This window comes from Pollicipes pollicipes, unplaced genomic scaffold, assembly GCF_011947565.3.
Source record: "Pollicipes pollicipes isolate AB1234 unplaced genomic scaffold, Ppol_2.1 Scaffold_4881;HRSCAF=5763_pilon_pilon_pilon, whole genome shotgun sequence".
NCBI lineage: Eukaryota > Metazoa > Arthropoda > Thecostraca > Pollicipedomorpha > Pollicipedidae > Pollicipes > Pollicipes pollicipes.
The window spans coordinates 12,032,627-12,050,615 of NW_023596576.1; the positions used below are offsets into that span (position 1 = coordinate 12,032,627).

Here is a 17,989-nt window from a genome sequence, read left to right on the forward strand (position 1 = left end):
CCCAGCGGATCAATCCCGCGTGCAGGTCCTCATGGGACGAGTTCTGTATACAGGAATGATGGTCTTTCTGCCTTCTTCCAGGTTCATCGGTCTTCCAGAGGACGAAGAAAGACTGAACTGTGTCACAATGAATCACGATGGGCAATTCAAGCGAAAGGCCTCCAACCAAGTGTTCAACAAGAGGTGAGAGCATGGGATCAGCGACTGGAGCGTTGGGCGCTAAAACACTGGCATTGTGAAATGTTCGCAGTCATGTCGAAAGGCTCCAATGATTATGAATTCCATTGAATGAAGCAGATCTTGTCGACCGTATCTGAAGTGCAACACTTTGACTTAGCCATTCTTGCTCTTGGATTTGAGAAGCCGAAGAAGAAACGGTCTGTATGCTACACTCGACACATTTTGTTATGTTTGCTTCCTTCAAACCGCACTAACTTGACCCTGTCACCATTTACGCACGGATACCGGCACTTGTCTCGAAGGTAGTGGCAACAGATGCAGCTGATCTCATTCGTTCGGACTCACCTTAACGCAGCTCTATGCAAGTGAGTCAAAACTTTGTCCGCGCCAAGACTGGTCTCACTGACTGCTGTACAGTAGTGCTTCTACTACACTTAACACCTACCCAATATCTACTGTGTCACGCGTGACTTGCGCGGTCTGGGTTCGGTGTCTGAGGGGGGGGGGACATTGTCCCCCAAAAGCTCGCTCGTGGCCACGCCACGGTGCTGCCACAGATCACCGTGCCGTGACCATGCCACTCCTCACCGCAGGGACGTGTTCAATCCGGCCTTACACGCGCAGCTGGACGCAGCCATCATGCCCTCCAGGCTCAGCTGCTGGCGCGTCGCCTGCGACCCATGCCGCTAGCGCGCTACAAGTACTACCGCACCAGCACCGCGACTGGAAACTAAACGCTGACGCTAAAAGCACTTGGAACATGAATTCGTGGCTGGGACATGATCCGGGACACGAAGAGTGTACAACTTTGCTGTCCATGTGCGCCTTTGCCAGACTTGTGCCTGGTTCCCAAGATTTCCCAAGAAAATACTGGTGTGAAACTGTGAGACATGGTGTTTAGTATTCATGACATGTTGGTATTTCTGTTGGTTGCCAAAGAGCTCATGGAACCTGGAGCTGGTATTGACAGAAAAGCAAGGGAAACTGGGAGCTGAAGCCAGTGCTTACAAAATAACTAATGGGAACCAAGATACAGGTCTTGTGTTGTGGAAAGAAGCAGTGGGAACTAAGATCCAGGGTTTTGTTTTGTACAAGAACCAATGGGAACCATGATGCAGCATAATGTTTTGTCAAAAGATCCATTGGGAACCAGGATCTAGGGTTTTGTTTTGTCGAAAGAAGCACCGAGAACCAGGATCCAGGGTCTTGTTTAGTTGAAAGAACTAGTGAGAACCAAGATCCAGGGTATTGTTTTGTCAAAAGAACCAATGGGAACCAAGATCCAGGGTTTTACTTTGTCGAAAGATCCAGTGGGAACCAGTATTTAGGGTCTTGCTATATCAAGAGAACCAGTGGGAACCAAGATCCAGCATCTTGTTTTGTCGAAGGAACCAGTGAGAACCATGATCCAGCATCTTGTTTTGTCGAAAGAGCCAGTGGGAACCAGGAACCAAGATTAGGAACCAGGCACATGTCTGGCCCTTGGTAGTTTCTTTGCTGCTTGAAATGCCGCTACGGAAAGTGCTAGTGCTGGTCACGTAGTAGTTCTAATTGCCGTCGTAATAACGACGGTGAATGTTCGCGTCAATCACGTCCTGCTGAACACATGTGGAGGAATGTGTTATCCGCGTGTCGTTGAATCTGTGAGTTGTCTTCAGTTCAGTATTAGTGTTCCAACGAAGTTTGGAAAGGACCCGCATCAGCCTGGCGAGGTGGGAAGCGCCAAGATGTAGGTCGTGCCGATGCTGGTTCGACTGACAAGCACTTGGTGTGTTTAGTGCTAACGGGGTGTGGGCAAATGTTGCCCGCACGGGAGGCGCCCACGTGCGACTGAGCTGCTCAAACAAGCGTTTGATGGCATTAGGAGTCAGCTTATGCTTCAGGTAATTTGGCGTGTGCAGCCACATGTTCGGTGTTTCGTGATTTAAAGTGGACAGTTCGTCCTCGTCGCCAGGGTAAAAAGTGCAAATAATTATGGTGTTGCTGGCGGTGCCCACCTCAGGCGGCCATCGTGTGCTCGGGTCGCATGACGGTCAAAGATCGTGGTGCTTGGGTCGTAGGACGTATTGAACCTCCAGAGTTCATAACTTCCGATGGTCAGAACGCCCAAAATCGCAGTATGCAGCGTTTGTAACATCCAAAAATCGTATTATGTCCTTGGACAACATCCAAGCTCGCAACATCAATATCGCCAAATCCGAGGTTCATAACAACAAGCTCACATAACATCCAGCGTTCGTGGCGTCACAAAGATTAGATATTGTGTCCCTTCCTGGTAAATCTAAACTATTGGTTCGTTATTGCTCGGTACCGCGGATACGGTACCCCATCGTGCCCTTTCTATGCCGACGAGTGACGTCCACGCGTTGCAGTGATGCCCCCAATTAACCCATGCGTGTCATGAACCTGGGCAACGTTGTGTGTATACGCGCAACTTCGCCCGTGTCGGCACGCACTTGAATAGCAGACGTATTAACGAATTCAAGGCATTCATACCCCGCCCTGCCTCGAAGGTCTTTGCTTGATCAGCACGAGCCGTTCGATCGGTCGTGGAAGGCTCTTGTCGGGCTACCTGCAGCTATTTTATGCGGGATGTGAATACAATCATCTGCGGCGTTGGCTCTCTCGCCTTGATATATTTTGCGTTGGTAATGTTTGACAAATCATGCTGTTGTTGGAATTGGTGCCTGATGGAAGGCCATCTTAGTTGTGAGAAATCTATGCCTGGGCCTCATATTCATTTGGTACGTTCAGAGGTCACCGCTTAGTGGAAAAGACTAGAACCTTTTTGAGACCCGAGGTCGTAGCACCTGTGGGTGATGCAATTTTTGTTGTTTCATTTGCATGTTCGGTAACAAATATGATGGAAAATGAACAGCGCAGAAGGCGGGGGCTGGCCCATCGCAGCATGCACCACAGCACTCACCATTGCCCCAAATACCAGTGCCAAGTGCCAAGTAGATACGCTCAAGGCGGTAAGTCACATCTCAGATCCCATCAACTTACTCCAAGCATTACGATGTCGTACTATCGTATGCCGTATCGTCGTCGTCGCATGCCGGGAAAGCGTCCTCTCTCTGTCGTCGGATAGGAGGCCCCCTTTCTTAAAATCTTTCTGCAGGAGAAAATGTATTCTTCGTTCATATTTGCTGATCCCTAATTTTTCACTCCTCAACATTTATCACAACTAAGACCCTTCACATCAGCAGGATTTCATTGCTATAAATACTAGCACGATACTACTAGAACCAAAAAACGGCTTGGGGCTTTTCTCGCATATTGGCCGAGTACATTCAACGGCTTTATGTTCCGTGCCTTTAGTTCAAAGCCGGATTAGGAGGTGATTGGAGTATGTTGCGCTTGCATCCCATGGATGTGGCATTTTTAGTCGAAAGGTGTAACTGATGCTAAACTACATGGTACGTACTACGATACAAAATCCTCTGTTCCCCAGGTGCAGGTACTAATTTCGTGCGCTCTCGTCGGTGCCTATCACATATCATCACCACTTCCACCGTCGTGTTTCTGCAGTAGCTTAAGAACGCAAAAAGACGTGCCCCTGTATATTTGTGCATCTTGTCTGTTCATTGCCAGCCTTGAAATAGTTTGTATTTAAGTACTTTGCACACATTATATTTTCCTGACGCATTACTGTACTGGAGTAACAGCTTGAAAGACAACTGAGTTTGAGCCAGGCTCGGCAGGGGCTGCAGAAATCCGTCCCCTTATTGTTTCCGGGGTTTAGCAAAAAAAGGTTGAGTGGGGTGACGCAAATCTGTAGTACCCTTTTATGTATCCATTTGCACCCAGGGGGAGGGGAATAATTTAAAGCTCCAAGCAGGTTAATGCCCTAGCCGAGGTCGGACTCAGGCCATAGTAGACAATTATAAAAAACATAATTTGTTTACGTATGGAGGGACTTGGTGAACATTGAAGAATAGCCCGATCTGCGTAGACATGTACATTTGCTGGTTTGGTTTAATCTTTAAGCATGCTGTGGTCTTATAACTTGTAGCGAAATGGCTTTCGCCGATTTTTTCAGCATTGGCTGAGTGGACAGGTACGAGCCAGCCCTAGAACATTACCCGTTAGTGACTGAGCCTGTAGCTCTCTGGATCATTGTCTATTGAAAGCATTCCTTATCAGCTTTATGTCTTTCGATTTCCCGACTTTTTGCCGATTTCCCAACTTCTTTAAAGTTATAAATGCAAGCAGTTGCTGACATAACTGAAGTAGCTTATCTTTTTAGTTTTATGAAGAAAAACAGTGGGGAATAATGCCCTTAAATCAATGCACTTTACCTATCTTAAAACAACGACCGGAACTACAATGCCGTTTTAAATTGTCAGCAATATGCAGCAGATATTCAAAGATATTCTGGGGCGTAAATTAGAAAATACATTTGCGAGGAACATTCCATGCGTACCTAAGCTAGTGCTTTCACCCTTATTGCTCGTCGAATAACGAGAAGGAGAAAGATATGTTTTTTTTCTATTTTGGCTACACGTTTGTCTTATAACGCATTAATACTGTGGTGTATATACCGTATGCAATGCCGTAAAACCGCAATGTAATACGGTAATACCGTAATGCAGTACCGCAATGATGCATCTTTAACACCGTTATTAACTACCCATAATCGCTTTGATGAAGCCAACATCTTTTTACTTTTTACTGATTGTTCGACAAGAAATAAAGCTAAAAGTACTGTCTGATGTGAAATATTCCGGGACGTAGACAAGGATGTTACCAAGGGAAATATGCCCTCAGAGCCAAAAGGCTTACACTGGGTACGATTTAATTATAATTATAACGATTTTGTGGCAATGTGGTCCACATTCACAGGATTTCTGTGGAAATCTAAGATCTGGCCCCAGGGACGAAGATTTTGCCGTGTGCTAAAGAAATGGGATGAAAAATTTCGCGAAAAGTGCGTTGTTTTATGTTTACGGTGCGATGGAAAGTCTTTAAGAGGTACAAATATCCCCAACACGCGAACATATTTTTAACACGGACTTCCACTGATAGCACATTCCCTTTAAGGATTTAGCCAGCTCAGTCACAGCTCAATGCAAATTCAGTGCACGACAGGAGCTGAAAACTTGCCTCTCCCAATGGGGACACAGAGGAGGATCAGCACAGCAGCAGTGTGCCACATCCATCGCCTTCGCCTTCGCCCGGATCGAGTGGATCCAGCTTATGCCCCAGCCGCTTTTGTCAGTCTAAACACATCACATCAGAGAATAGTTGGCTGCGCTTGGGGACGCACGCACCTTGGTGTTGGCGAAGACTTGGGAGGAGTATCTGAGCTGCGTGGTCCTCAATACGCGCCCGGGTGGCCGGCTAGACACCCTTCTCTCGGGTGGGGGTCAATTTGACCCCCTGAGAACTCGGGCACTAAGAGAGCTAGCGACACCAAATTCATAGGGTGCGTTGACCTGTACGTGAACTCACTTAGGTCCCAGTTTCAAGTTCCTAAGTCATGTTCTTTGGGTCAAAAAAGGTTAAACAAGGTCAAGTTCCAGGCTGGTCTTCGAAGTGCACCCATAACATAGATAACCGTTTCTAAGCAAAGGGTCACATGCTCATTCAAGGCCAGTAACCTTTTTTGACATTTTGAAGCTCAAGTTGACCAAAATCATGCAAGATTGCTTTGAGTATTGCATTTGACTAAGCGACAAAGATGATGCTATGCAGTATGTTCCTAAAACAAAATGTTGACCTAGGTCATTTTAGGTCAGTGACCTATTCTGACCTCTAAAAAGTCCATGGCAGATGTATAATGCAGTTCCTGTTATCAATCAATTCGAAATGAGCACCAGAAAACATCCCATACAGCAAGTCGTAGAGTAACAAAACGGGTTGGTTTTGACCTTTGTGTGACCTTTATACCCGACCTTAGGTCAATTTAATTGGCTCATTCAACTGTTGTGTTGCCTAAGAAAGCATCTCAGAGATGTATGGATTCGTCTAACACTCCGTTGTTAGATCAGATTGAAGGATTTCCTAGAAATTACCTTCGTTGAAACCATGGCCTGACTTTGACCTGCCATAGGTCAATGACCTTACAAGGTAAACCTAATTTTTCATGCCAAGCGACCCGCTGTTCAATTGTCTGCAACTACACAAAATTTGGCGCGGCTGCGCCGTGCTGTTCGGAAACCATTCTGGAAAAACCTTCGGGGTGTCAATTTGGCCCCCACCCGAGCGCGTGTTAAGCATCGTGTCGCTTGCCTGATTTCGTCGCCACCGTAATAGTCACGTTTACCCTGTGAACATTTTCCTATAAGCAAACTGTGGGTTAAATATTCATGACTTCATCGTCCTGTGAAGCTTTTGTCACTGTAAAAGCACACGTTTCTACACTGATACGTTATATGACCAACAGTCCAGGTGAAAATATGCGCCGTGCTGCGGAAAACTTCCTTAACTGCGATAATGAAATTGCCGCCAGCACTGGGCAACGAAAATCTCACCACGTTGGGAGGACAAGGGGATGATAGTTGTTTGACGATTTCTTCCCTGTCATTGCCCATAGAGCCATTGCTAACTTTTCAGAGAGTTGGGCCGTTCAGTTCCCCCTCACCCACGGTTCCCGCGCCTCGTGCCTTGCGGTAGTGCAGCGCATGGCCCATGTGGAATTTGCAAAGCAGTGCTCATTTATGAGAACGCCTGTTATTAAACGCACGGCTTCTCACCCATCACCGTGCCGCTGGCCTCATGTGTCATTGGCGTCTTCATTGGCTCTGACTGCTGAGGTCTGATGTCGATCCTGGAAAACGCCTCGAAACTGTTGCACCTTGGTTTGCACACGATAACGCTAGGCAGCCGGCACACATCAACCCACAATTTGTAAACACAAGTGCACGCTTTCTCTAGCGTCAGAGTACGTCTCATGTCGCTGGGATGTCTGGTCACTGCGATCTGGACCTGACATACGTTCCTCATCTTTTTCCTGATTTTAAAATGCCTTGTTTCCCATGTTAATTGAATAGAAAGACAGAGTAGCAAATGTATCGCAGTGTTGCAGATTTGTGCTGCTGCAGCACAATATTAATGAAATGAACCACCTATTCCTGGAGATTTTGCCCCGTTACGATGGGTGCAAGCAACGCAATAACAATGAAGTAAATATTAGCCGGTAAAAAGTGCGACGGCTCAGCCAGGTAGGACCAGTCAACTGAAGCAGCACAATTTCCGGTCAGTGGATATTAGGAATCTTCTGTCTGCAGCCTCGCCCGTAGCAATGACGAAAAACCTACAAGGAATAGAGAGCTTCATGTTGTGAAAGTTTTTGAGAGCGCGGGAAAGCCTCAACGCACTGACCTAAACTTAGGTAAGTACGGTAGTAGTGATGTTGCTGGTGGTTGTTTGTTGTCGAATGAGTGCTTAAAAATGGCGGCAGCCTTGCCATTTTGCATTGTGAAATAGTTTGCTGCGGGATACCCGAGAATATGAGACTAAGTGAATAAATCGCCAATTACCAATTGCCAGTGCTTACTCGCCGATCTCCGGTCCCTTGTACCGCCGCCTATTTTCAGGGTGGTTTTATGACAACGACACGAAGGTGCCGAAGGCTTTGTGTTAGTCCGCTACATTTTTGTTCAAGGCATATTGTACTAACATGTGTGGTTGTGAACTGTGGAACACTGTGGAAGGAGAGCAAGCGTTTCAAGAGCTTTGTAGGCCTACCACTCATGTATAAAGAAGCTGCTAAGGGCGTCACGCTGTACAAGGAGCCATGACCTGTGTAAAGAGCTTGAGCTTCTTCCATGTCCCATGCTCGAAGCTAGTGGGCAGCTGATGTTCAGACAAAGACTTATGTCCAGTGAGAACAGCATTGCTTAGGCAGTGCATGCAAGCGAAGTAGGATTTAGTGGCATCATTACCAGGACACATGTGCATATCCGACATGAATACGATCCTTCTACATTGGACCTCCTGGCAGTCAGCAGGTCGGATGTTTGGAACATCTTTATCGCCCACCCGGGCTGGTTGGTCTGTGATCGCCACCAAATGCACCAACTGGGTCATGACCCCGGATAAGGTCCCCTGACCTGCCAAGAAAGTACTAAGTGTTAATTGAGACCGTGGTACCTGCTGTCTTGCTCTTTGCGTGTGTATTGTGATACAGTTACAGTATATTGTGATGTTGTAGTAGTATTGTGTACCTGTATGTGTCAAGATATGCGCCAACCGGGTGGTGCAAATAAGCTGCATTATTACTTTTATCATTTTTTAGGTCCATTGAGATCCACCATTGCACGCTTATTAGTAGTAGTGTCATATCAGTCCGGTTGCTTCAAGTCGTTTTATCCTGGCAGCACATTAACCTCAACGCTTCATTGTCTTTCCAGCTGACTGTAGCGACTGGAAATATGGTTCGGCGGTTTACCTTGGCGCCCGTGGGTCGCTGGGAGGGGTCGCTGGGTGCCGGTGTCGGATGTGTGAATGCGAACGGTGCCGGTAGGGTGTCATTACCAACGTGTTTTTGATATCTCTGCACAGTATCTGGTAAGACCAGGGGTGGAAAACACTGAAATACCTAATGTTGGATGGCCCGTTCCTTGCTGCTAGTAGTGTTGTGTTGCGAATGACATGCAAACGTGACGATTCCATTAACACTTGGATAACGATATTGCTGGCTCCACCGAAGTACGGGTGGTGCACTCGTTCAGACTTTGATGGAATTGGGAAAATGAGGCCTTAGGATCCTTGTGTTTGACTTATTTGTTTTCAGCAGAAAAATCTTATTAAGATATATTCTCAACCAAAAAGATTCGCATCTGTATGAAATAATTGAAAAGTAGTCATTGTTAACACCTGTAATTTGAAGGTTAATTCCTAGCGGAATAACCAGCAGCACAGTTTGAGCAATCTGGACCTGACTCTGACTACCGGTATTCATTTGGATAAATGTGTGTAGCTGAAATATCAGTAGATCTATCTCTCCATTCTCCTGGTTACTCTGTGCAGAATAAGGCTGCTACTACTGTCTAATCTATCTGTGTTACCACTTTTTTGCTTTGTATTTTACTGCAAGGCTTTTCCAGAATGTGCTGCTTTGCAAACAGTGATATGTTTGCCTCAAATGTATCTTTGCCAAGGTTGAAGCTCCATGAGCTTATGATATTGTGAGGGTGTATTTAAAGGAGCAGTTCTGGAGACAGCCATCCTGTAAAGATCAAATAGTTGTCCTGACAATCAGTATTGTCTGATTTTTTAGTATGTTCACATACTAATGCACAAGATGACTGTTGTAGTCTGAATAATTATCCTGTCTGTAATGCTAATACCCCATCTCAATCCTTCTATGAAATAGTTCTGCCTCTCAGGAATATTATCATCAACTATGTGTGTGAATTAAAGTGGGCGGTTATACAATTTGAGTAGATGCATGAAAAACATGTAGATTGAACATGTGTGGTATTGTTATATGCCATGCAGGGTATTAGATGTGCCTGTTTCATATTAAGGTTAGCATGCCACCTCATTTTATGGTAGGAAAAACACAAACAATGCTACATTGCCACTACCAGTAACAAGCATTAGTAACAAAACATGAAAAGCAGTTCATGTTATATGGCTGCCATTTATGCTTTCATATATATGGTGGTTTTTCATCTTAAAGTGTTTTCAACAGGTGAAGGGGACTACTTGGATCTGTGTTACCAATAAAATGATGACAAGCTGACTCATAACACTAAATCTGGGCCTGACAATCAGTGGCCTGCCACATCACATGATGCCATTGTGAATGGCCACATTACAATATGACCATTTTGAATGGCCAGTGTTTGTTTTTGGCATTGGAGTATAATGCCCTTATAGGTATAACACCTTCTTTAACCAGAGGTGACTGAAAAGGGTACATTTGGTGGCAGTTATTAATGCAATCAGTCACAAAGCAAAGCTTAGGCTTCTGCAGCTATCAGTTAACTGTGTCAGTGTCAGTATTCAAGGAAGAACGCTATTATCAGCACCACCCCATCCCCTGCTCTGAGACCAGTGCCGCTATGCTGGGATGCCCCTACCATTGACGTCGCCTCTGGCCAGGTTGGCGCCGGTGGCCGGCCGCGCCGCCAACCTGCAGGAAGATGGCCGACCGGCTGACGCAGCTTCAGGACGCCGTCAACGAGCTGGCCGAGCTCTTCTGCAACAGCGTGGGCATCCTGCAGCAGCAGGCAGTGCCCGGCCACTTCCCGGGCTTCGACCGCGGCGGCGGCCGCACGCCGCAGCAGGGACAGCCGGCCGAGGACTACGCCCAGCTGTTCGCCACGCTCATCGGCCGCAAAGTCAAGGACATTGACACGCTGATCGACTCGCTGCCCAGCGAAGACTCGTCCACCGAGCTGCAGGTGAGGCGGGACGGGCTCGCCGAGCCGCAGGGAGGGTAGGGCTCGTCCACTGAGGTAGGGTGGAGAAGGACACCTCCACCGAGTTGCAGGTGAGGCGGGATGGGCTCGTCGAGCCGTAGGGAGGGTAGGGCTCGTCCACTGAGGTAGGGTGGAGAAGGACACCTCTGCCGAGCAGCGGGTGAGGCGGGATGGGCTCGTCGAGCCGTAGGGAGGGTAGGGCTCGTCCACTGAGGTAGGGTGGAGAAGGACACCTCCAGCGAGCTGCAGGTGAGGCGGGACGGGCTCGTCGGGCCGTAGGGAGGGTAGGGCTCGTCCACTGAGGTAGGGTGAATGATGACGCCTCCACCGAGCTGCAGGTGAGGAGGGACGGGCTCGTCGGGCCGTAGGGAGGGCAGGGCTCGTCCACTGAGGTAGGGTGGAGAGGGACGCCTCCACCGAGCTGCAGGTGAGGCGGGACGGGTTCGTCGAGCCGTAGGGAGGGTAGGGCTCGTCCACTGAGGTAGGGTGAAGGGTGACGCCTCCACCGAGCTGCAGGTGAGGAGGGACGGGCTCGTCGAGCCGTAGGGAGTATAGGGCCCGTCCACTGAGGTAGGGTGGGGAAGGACACCTCCACCGAGCTGCAGGTGAGGCGGGACGGGCTCGTCGAGCCGTAGGGAGGGTAGGGCTCGTCCACTGAGGTAGGGTGAAGGGTGACGCCTCCACCGAGCTGCAGGGGGCTTAGAACTCGCCTACGGGAACAGGTTGACAGGAACCGTTTAGTATTTTTTGGCGACTTGGGCTGAGAAAAGATCGAACGTTGCGACCCACCGCCCAAGCTCCGGGCTGAATTAATGCGCATGTGCACATATAGCCATGAAGTTTTCATCGGTGCTGGTGATTGGTGTCGCTGTGTGGCAATGGTTGGCATGTTGGCGATCTCCTGGCTCCGTGTAATCCGCATTCACATGAATGATATCTTGCATTGTGCGGTGGCATTTTGTTCTCCGTGTTCTGGTTCGGGCGGTCGGTGACGGTGCCGTGCCAGTTGCAGCTGTCGGCCCTCGAGCTGCTGGAGCGCGAGAACGAGGCGGGCCGGCCAGCGGCTGCAGGAGGTGGTGGCGCGCGGCCAGCTGCTGCTGCAGAAGATCCAGGCAGCGCTGCACGACATCGCGCAGAGCCAACTGGAGACCCAGCTGCTGCTGTCCGGGCACCGACCGGACGGTTGACGAACGCCCGACGGCGCGCTCTGCGCCGGACTCAGCGCTGAGCGGCGGCGCTCGGCCGCTCCGGGGCTGGCGGCGCCGGGCGCACCGGACGCAGTCAGGGCGCGCCCGGCTGCCGCCCAGATCTCCCGGCGCGCAGACGAGGTGGAGGCGCGGACTGCGCCGGCGGACCTGCCGTTCGTCAGCGTAGTACGGACTGCTGGGAGCTGGCGGCGGGCGGTGGCAAGGATGCTCAGCCGCTGGCGGGCCGCGGAAAGCGGACTTGGCCGAACTCGGCGGCCGACGACGGCGCATGCCCAGTAACGTGGCGTGGACGGGTGGAAAATGCTTCCGAGGAATGAACGATGGTCGTGGAACGGCGTCGGCCAGCCAGACCGCTAGCATGTCGGTCTGATTGGTCATCAGCTGTCATCGCCATCCCTGCGCTGCCGCTCATGTACGCCTTTGGTATGTGCTTTGTACCCAGCCAACACATATGGAGATGTGCTGTGTTGTGGTCTGCGATGTGTAATACACACGTGTGTCTCAAAGGCTCGTTTCAGCGCCATCGACATGCGCTATACAGGTGGTCGTTAAGTGACGTCAATTTTGCACTTCTCATGACTATGTTGTCATCTTTGTGAGCGATGCTAGTCGCTTGAAGTGTTTACAGCGTTGCTCACTGATGTCGACTGAATAAAACGTCATCGCATGCGTTTGAACAAAAGTGGAACGAGGTGGGGTTTAGAAGATAGTCTGAAAAATTGTCCTGTCTTGGGGCATACACGGTGTCTTGAAAAACTTAAATGCTCTGATTTTAACGTGTATCATTTACTGCGGACAACAGTAATGGAGTGGTTTACCAGAAGATGCGCACGAGATGCTGCCTTTTCATTCCAGTGACGGCGGCGGGGAAGGGTGCTGTCGGCAAGGGCATGTCGATAAAAAAGGCCGTTTGACTCTACATTTCGCCTTTTTTACATAGCGGGAAATAGACACGTATACCTGAACACCTATCGACTAAATGTGGTCGGCAAAAAGAAACCACTAAATGCGTTTCGGTTATTTACTCGGATGCCCATAGTTACAGGCCACATTTGGTCCACCGACGCATAGAGGGCAAGTCCAGATCCCTTTAGCTTCGTGGAATTAGTTCCGTGCTGTTTGGAATGCCGCCCAGCGATCGCTGCATGTAGTAATCTAATGACCCGTTGAGTGGTGGCGAAAATGTTCGTCGGTAGAATCCATATGATAGTGCTGCGTCCATCCAGTCGGCGGTGGTGCGCTTGCCTGTAGTAAATCGTACTATTATGGCGGTAGCAAGCTCTCAGACGCTGTGAATGCGCGCTATAATGTATTTAGCTTCGCTGGGCAGGCGGCGATGCCATTCATCAATTTTGGATCGGTCATCAACGACACCTAAGAAGTGTCCAAGGCAACAGCTATTCGTTAGCACCAACGACGTCATTTCGGAGGCTACGGACTCCTCGAATACGTAAGGCACGTGTCAACTGATTCATACCATTGGCCTGATAAAAAACTTAACGAATTGAAGACTTCAAGCAAATGCAAAACAATGCGCAAAATAATATGACGCTAACAACGAAATCAATATGAAGAGCACGGGAAGATTGCGATCCATAATAACCGGCCCCAATGCTCATATTCTTACGTGACTGACGTGTACACAGGAGAAAGATAAATGTAGCCACTTCAACATGATTTATGCGCGTTTGTGACAGTGCCGCTCGTCTGACGTTACGTTCACAGTTGGCTCTAAACCAACGTGATTTTTGGCCTATAACGGTTCACGATGTTAAAGAAGAAGGGCAAAGGAAAGAAGAAAGGCAAAAAGAAAAACAAACAGCCCAAGAAAGACCCAAAGATCATTGTTCTTGAGTACCTGTGAGTAATGCAACTGGGCTATCATATTGAGGACCTGATTCGAGTCCCGGTTTGCTGCATATCCCCTATATCACACGTTAATGTATTAAAATTTTCGCTGTCACTCCAAGAAGGCTTTCACGGCGTGCGAAGCTCTCCTTTAAGTCAGTCGTTTTTTTTTAAAAAAAGAACATGCCTATCACTCATACAGCGTCACTAAACTTCCGATTGACATATTTAAACCCAATAAGTGTTAAACCCGCTAGGCGCGCAGACTCTTCAGCCCAAAAAACCATGCCATTTGTCTTTGCCACGTCACTCCTCGGTGTCACTGCAGTTGTCACTGCAGTGGCCTCGCCAGCCATCGGAGCGGCGGCGGGCAGCAGCATGCTCAGCCCACGCACCGGCCCAGTGCCTTGATTCGCAGACTGGACTGTGGCCTGCGCAAGAGGGGACGCCTGACCGAAAACCGCGACGAGTGGCTGGCAGACAACCAAGAGCGACAGACCCAGGTACCTAGGTAATTACTGATCACCTGCCCGACATCTCGTCGCACTGTCATGCTTTGCCCAACAACGCGCCTCACCGCAACACACAAAAGTATCACCAGCGTGGCGAGGCCAGCCGCTGGGGTCAGGCCGACCATGTCACTGACGTAGCCTGACGTGACCTCGCTGCTGTGTGTTTGACCTGGGCCGCACGGCTGCAGGTGGACACGCTCCGGGTGGAGCTGGACGCCACCATCGGCTACCTGCGCCGTCAGGAGGGCATCGAGAAGAAGGCGTGCGAGGACGATCTGGCGGCGCGAGACCGCGAGCTCAGCGACACCGAGCGGCTGCTGCAGGACGAGCAGCGCACCTACGGCCGTAACGAGGCCGGTGAGTGGCTGGCGGACTGGGCGCGGCTGTAGAGCCACACACGGCGTCCGACTGACAGACTGCCTGACGGTGGACTGTTAGTGGTGCGCGGTTTACATGCGCAGCGGCAGGAGTTCGAGACCGGATGGAGTGGAAAACACTCTGTATTGAGCAGTTTTCGGCGCTGATAAACACCGATTACTGCACATCACGAGCAGCCAGTGTCACTACACACGTGTCATGCACATTCGGGACCGTGCTAACGTGTCATGTGGTGTGCCGAGCCTGCGACGACGTGCTCAACAGCGGTTGGCATCGGCCACCAATCAGCAAGTGCCGGCTAACTGAGAGCCGACCGTAGCTAGGCGCAATCAATGAAGCACAGTCGTACGTGTATGCTCAAACGCGACCAAATCACTGCATTGGACCAAAACGTCCGCAGCAGAGCTTGCAGTCGTCCTGTCTGCCATGAAGCTTGCTCATGGCGTTGAACTTCCGCATTTACTATATGTTACGGGTGGGTACGTTCAAAGTTCTATGCATGATGACTGGCGCCGCCAACAGTGACCAAACATCTTGCTCTAGAGCTATCGGAGGAGCTGCGAGGCGTGGCGATTGAAGCGACCGACACGGAAGAACAAGTCAAGTTCTATAAGAATTATCCAGTCGTTCAAAACCTTGAGAAACGGGAGCAGATTAAAGTTCTGAAATCCGAAATTCGCCATGTGGATGAACTCCACGATGCATTCGAAGGTGACTGACAAATGGCCCGCTGATGACAAACACAAATGTTTTGCCATTCCGCACATGAAGCTCCCTGAGTGGGCTGTAAAAACCGGGTGGTTTTCCACTTATCAACTTTTTTCACGGATGCCACCACCCTTGACGTTGCGGATACACCACCTGGATGTGACGGCGGCACAAGCCGCTGCGTCCGCCAGGACGCCCGCGCGCGTCCCACGTTATCCTCGCACATGATTAACCCACGCCGCCCGTGGGTCTAGCCCAGCTGGACGGCAACTTCCGCTACATGCAAGGCTTCCTGACCGGTCACCACTCGCATCACCTGGAGCAAGCCAAGCAGTCGGCGGCTCACTGGGCGCTGCAGACCATCTCGCTGAGCGACCACAGCGACCTGTCGGCGCAGGAGACGCTCTGCTTGGAGAGCGTGCTGACCAGCGTGCAGGGAGACGGGCTCCGCGACCAGCTCGACTGGATCGGTGAGTCGGCGGCTGCGGTCCGATCCATCCCCGACGGCGGCGGCCCAGGGCACCCGGGGGCCCCGCTCGATGTGTCGCTCCCGGCGGAGCGGTGTGCGGGGACCGGCAGGAGCGCCGGCTCCGACGCGTGGTTAATTTCACTGTGACGCGGACCGCCGCCGACGGCTGCGCTGCGCTACTCCAGGCGCCGCCTCAGCGTGCTCACGCCGCCGGCAGACGGGGACAACGCGGTGCTACAGAGAGAGCTGGTGCCACTGCGGCGGCCCGAGCCGGAGCCTGAGGTGGAGCCGGAGCGGGAGCCGGAGCCGGGGTCGGAGCCGGAGCCGGAGCCTGCGATCAGCGCGACCGCCTCTGACGCCAGCGACGGCAGCTGCCTGCCGCTCCGTCTCCACTTGGAGAGCATCATCGACCTGCTGGCGACGTCACGGCCGAGCGACGGGCAGCGCGCGCTCCTCGATCAGCTGCGCGACGAGACGCTGGCACAGCTATGGCCCGACGAGGACGAAGAGCGGGCGCGCGCGCTGGCGGAGCGCGCCGGCAGGCCCGGCCGCGAGCCGGCCGCCAGCGACGGCGGCACGGCCGAATCCGACTCCGGCTCCGAGGACTCTAGACTCAGCCGAGACGAGCTGCTGCCGTTTGAGACGCCGCTGCAGGTGGGTGGAGGAGACTGAGACGGAGGCTGGCCGGCTGAGACCTGGTCGGGGTTCATTCCCGTGGCAAGTGCCGGACTGTCCGGCGCTGCAAGACCACCGACACTGCTCGCACCGTCCGTCTTTGCCACCAGCCCGCGGTTCCACATTAGTGCTACAGCAAGTATTTCTACCGATAGGAGTGCTGCGATGTTACCTCTACTTCCAATACTTTGGCACGACGTTAGTGCTACGCGACAAAACTCATGCTGTAGAAACGTATACTCGTCACTGCTCTTACTGCAAACACTTCTACAGTCAGTACTTCTGTCGCAAAAACTTGTGCGCGACAAAAGTGCGACACTAAATACTTGTGGTCAAGTCCTTACTGTGGAAGTAATGACTGATCTATGTTTTTATTGTGTAGCATTCGTGTGGTGCATGCGTTTTGCAGAAGCAATAACGCGTATACGGAAGTGCTGTATAAGTTTTCGCAGTAGATGCAATGACGGTTACGTTTTTTGATGGGGTAAATTTTGTCGTGCAGCACTCACGTGTATAATTCTTCGCAGCAGAAGTAATGCTGCATCTGAGTAGTCTGCATACGCTTTAGCAGCAGAAGAAATGTCGCGTATAACTAATGCCGTGATACTCCTGTCGGTGGTTTTCCCCGGAGCACTCATGTCGTGACATCCCACCCCGCGGCGGGGGAGCCCAGGTCCGCCCGCCACCGTTCGTGACGTCGGCCTCCTCGGCAGGCGGCGACGGCCGACCGAGCCCGCCAGACGCTGCGGCCGTTCGAGCGGTTCGCAGCGCGCCGCCACTGGTGGCGCGTGCACCAACCGGAGCCGAAGCCGCGCACGTGGCCCGTCAGCACGCCGCAGCTGACGCTGTACGCCGACCGGCCGCCCGTCTTCGACCTGGCCGGGCCCAAAGTGATCAACGAGAGTCCGTCTGTCTCGTCGGCGCATATCTCGGACGAGTGGGAGCTTTCGAAGGCCGACTGGCTGGACCACCTGCGCCGGCGCTCGGCGCTCACCGTCACGCCCGTCGACTCGGCCGAGGCAGTCGGCTCGCGACCGGACAGCGACGCCGCGCTGGTCGAGGTCGCCTCGGACAGCGCGGCCACAGTCAGCTCGTCCGGCAGCGCCGCCACGAGCGGTGGCTCGTCCGGAAGCGTTACTGCAAACGCCACCTCGTCGAAAAGTGTGGTTGAAAAGCCAGTGTCTTTCAAAAAAGTGATCGCAAAAGTCAGTTCGTTAAAGAATGGCACTGCAAAGGCTAGCTCGTCCAAAAATGTCAATGTTGACGTCAGGTCGTCCAAAAACTTGACTGGAAAAGCTAGCTCATCCAAAAATGTGACTGAAAAAGCTAGCTCATCCAAAAATGTGACTGAAAAAGCGAGCTCAACCAAAAATGTGACTGAAAAAGCAAGCTCATCCAAAAATGTGACTGAAAAAGCGAGCTCATCCAAAAATGTGACCGAAAAAGCTAATTCGTCGAACAACGTTTCTGGAAAGCCTAGCTCATCCAAGCACATATCTGACAAGACCAACTCATATAAGGACGTATCCCTAAAGGCCGGCTCGCCCGCACACGAGACCACCGTATAGACTGTGGAAGACTCTGCTCCAGCCTGTTCGCCCATGCGCGCCGCGCCGGCGTGTCGATGGATGCCCC

General features: G+C 51.3%; 2 protein-coding genes across 2 annotated transcripts; both read left to right on the forward strand.

Moving 5' to 3' along the window:
- The first annotated feature begins 8,570 nt into the window (after positions 1-8,570).
- On the forward strand, positions 8,571-12,271 carry LOC119100860 (mediator of RNA polymerase II transcription subunit 21-like). Its single transcript, XM_037224030.1, is given in 4 exon segments — positions 8,571-8,694; positions 10,237-10,538; positions 11,569-11,607; positions 11,609-12,271. Coding segments are annotated over 3 exon segments (435 nt in total). The 5' UTR covers positions 8,571-8,694; positions 10,237-10,277; the 3' UTR covers positions 11,744-12,271.
- A 2,127-nt stretch (positions 12,272-14,398) lies between these two features.
- On the forward strand, positions 14,399-17,922 carry LOC119099989 (uncharacterized). Its single transcript, XM_037223109.1, has 7 exons — positions 14,399-14,481; positions 15,046-15,213; positions 15,465-15,680; positions 15,897-16,192; positions 17,068-17,167; positions 17,246-17,439; positions 17,911-17,922. Exons 3-7 carry the CDS (start codon positions 15,491-15,493, stop codon positions 17,920-17,922), a joined length of 792 nt encoding a protein of 263 aa, XP_037079004.1. The 5' UTR covers positions 14,399-14,481; positions 15,046-15,213; positions 15,465-15,490.
- Positions 17,923-17,989: the final 67 nt, after the last annotated feature.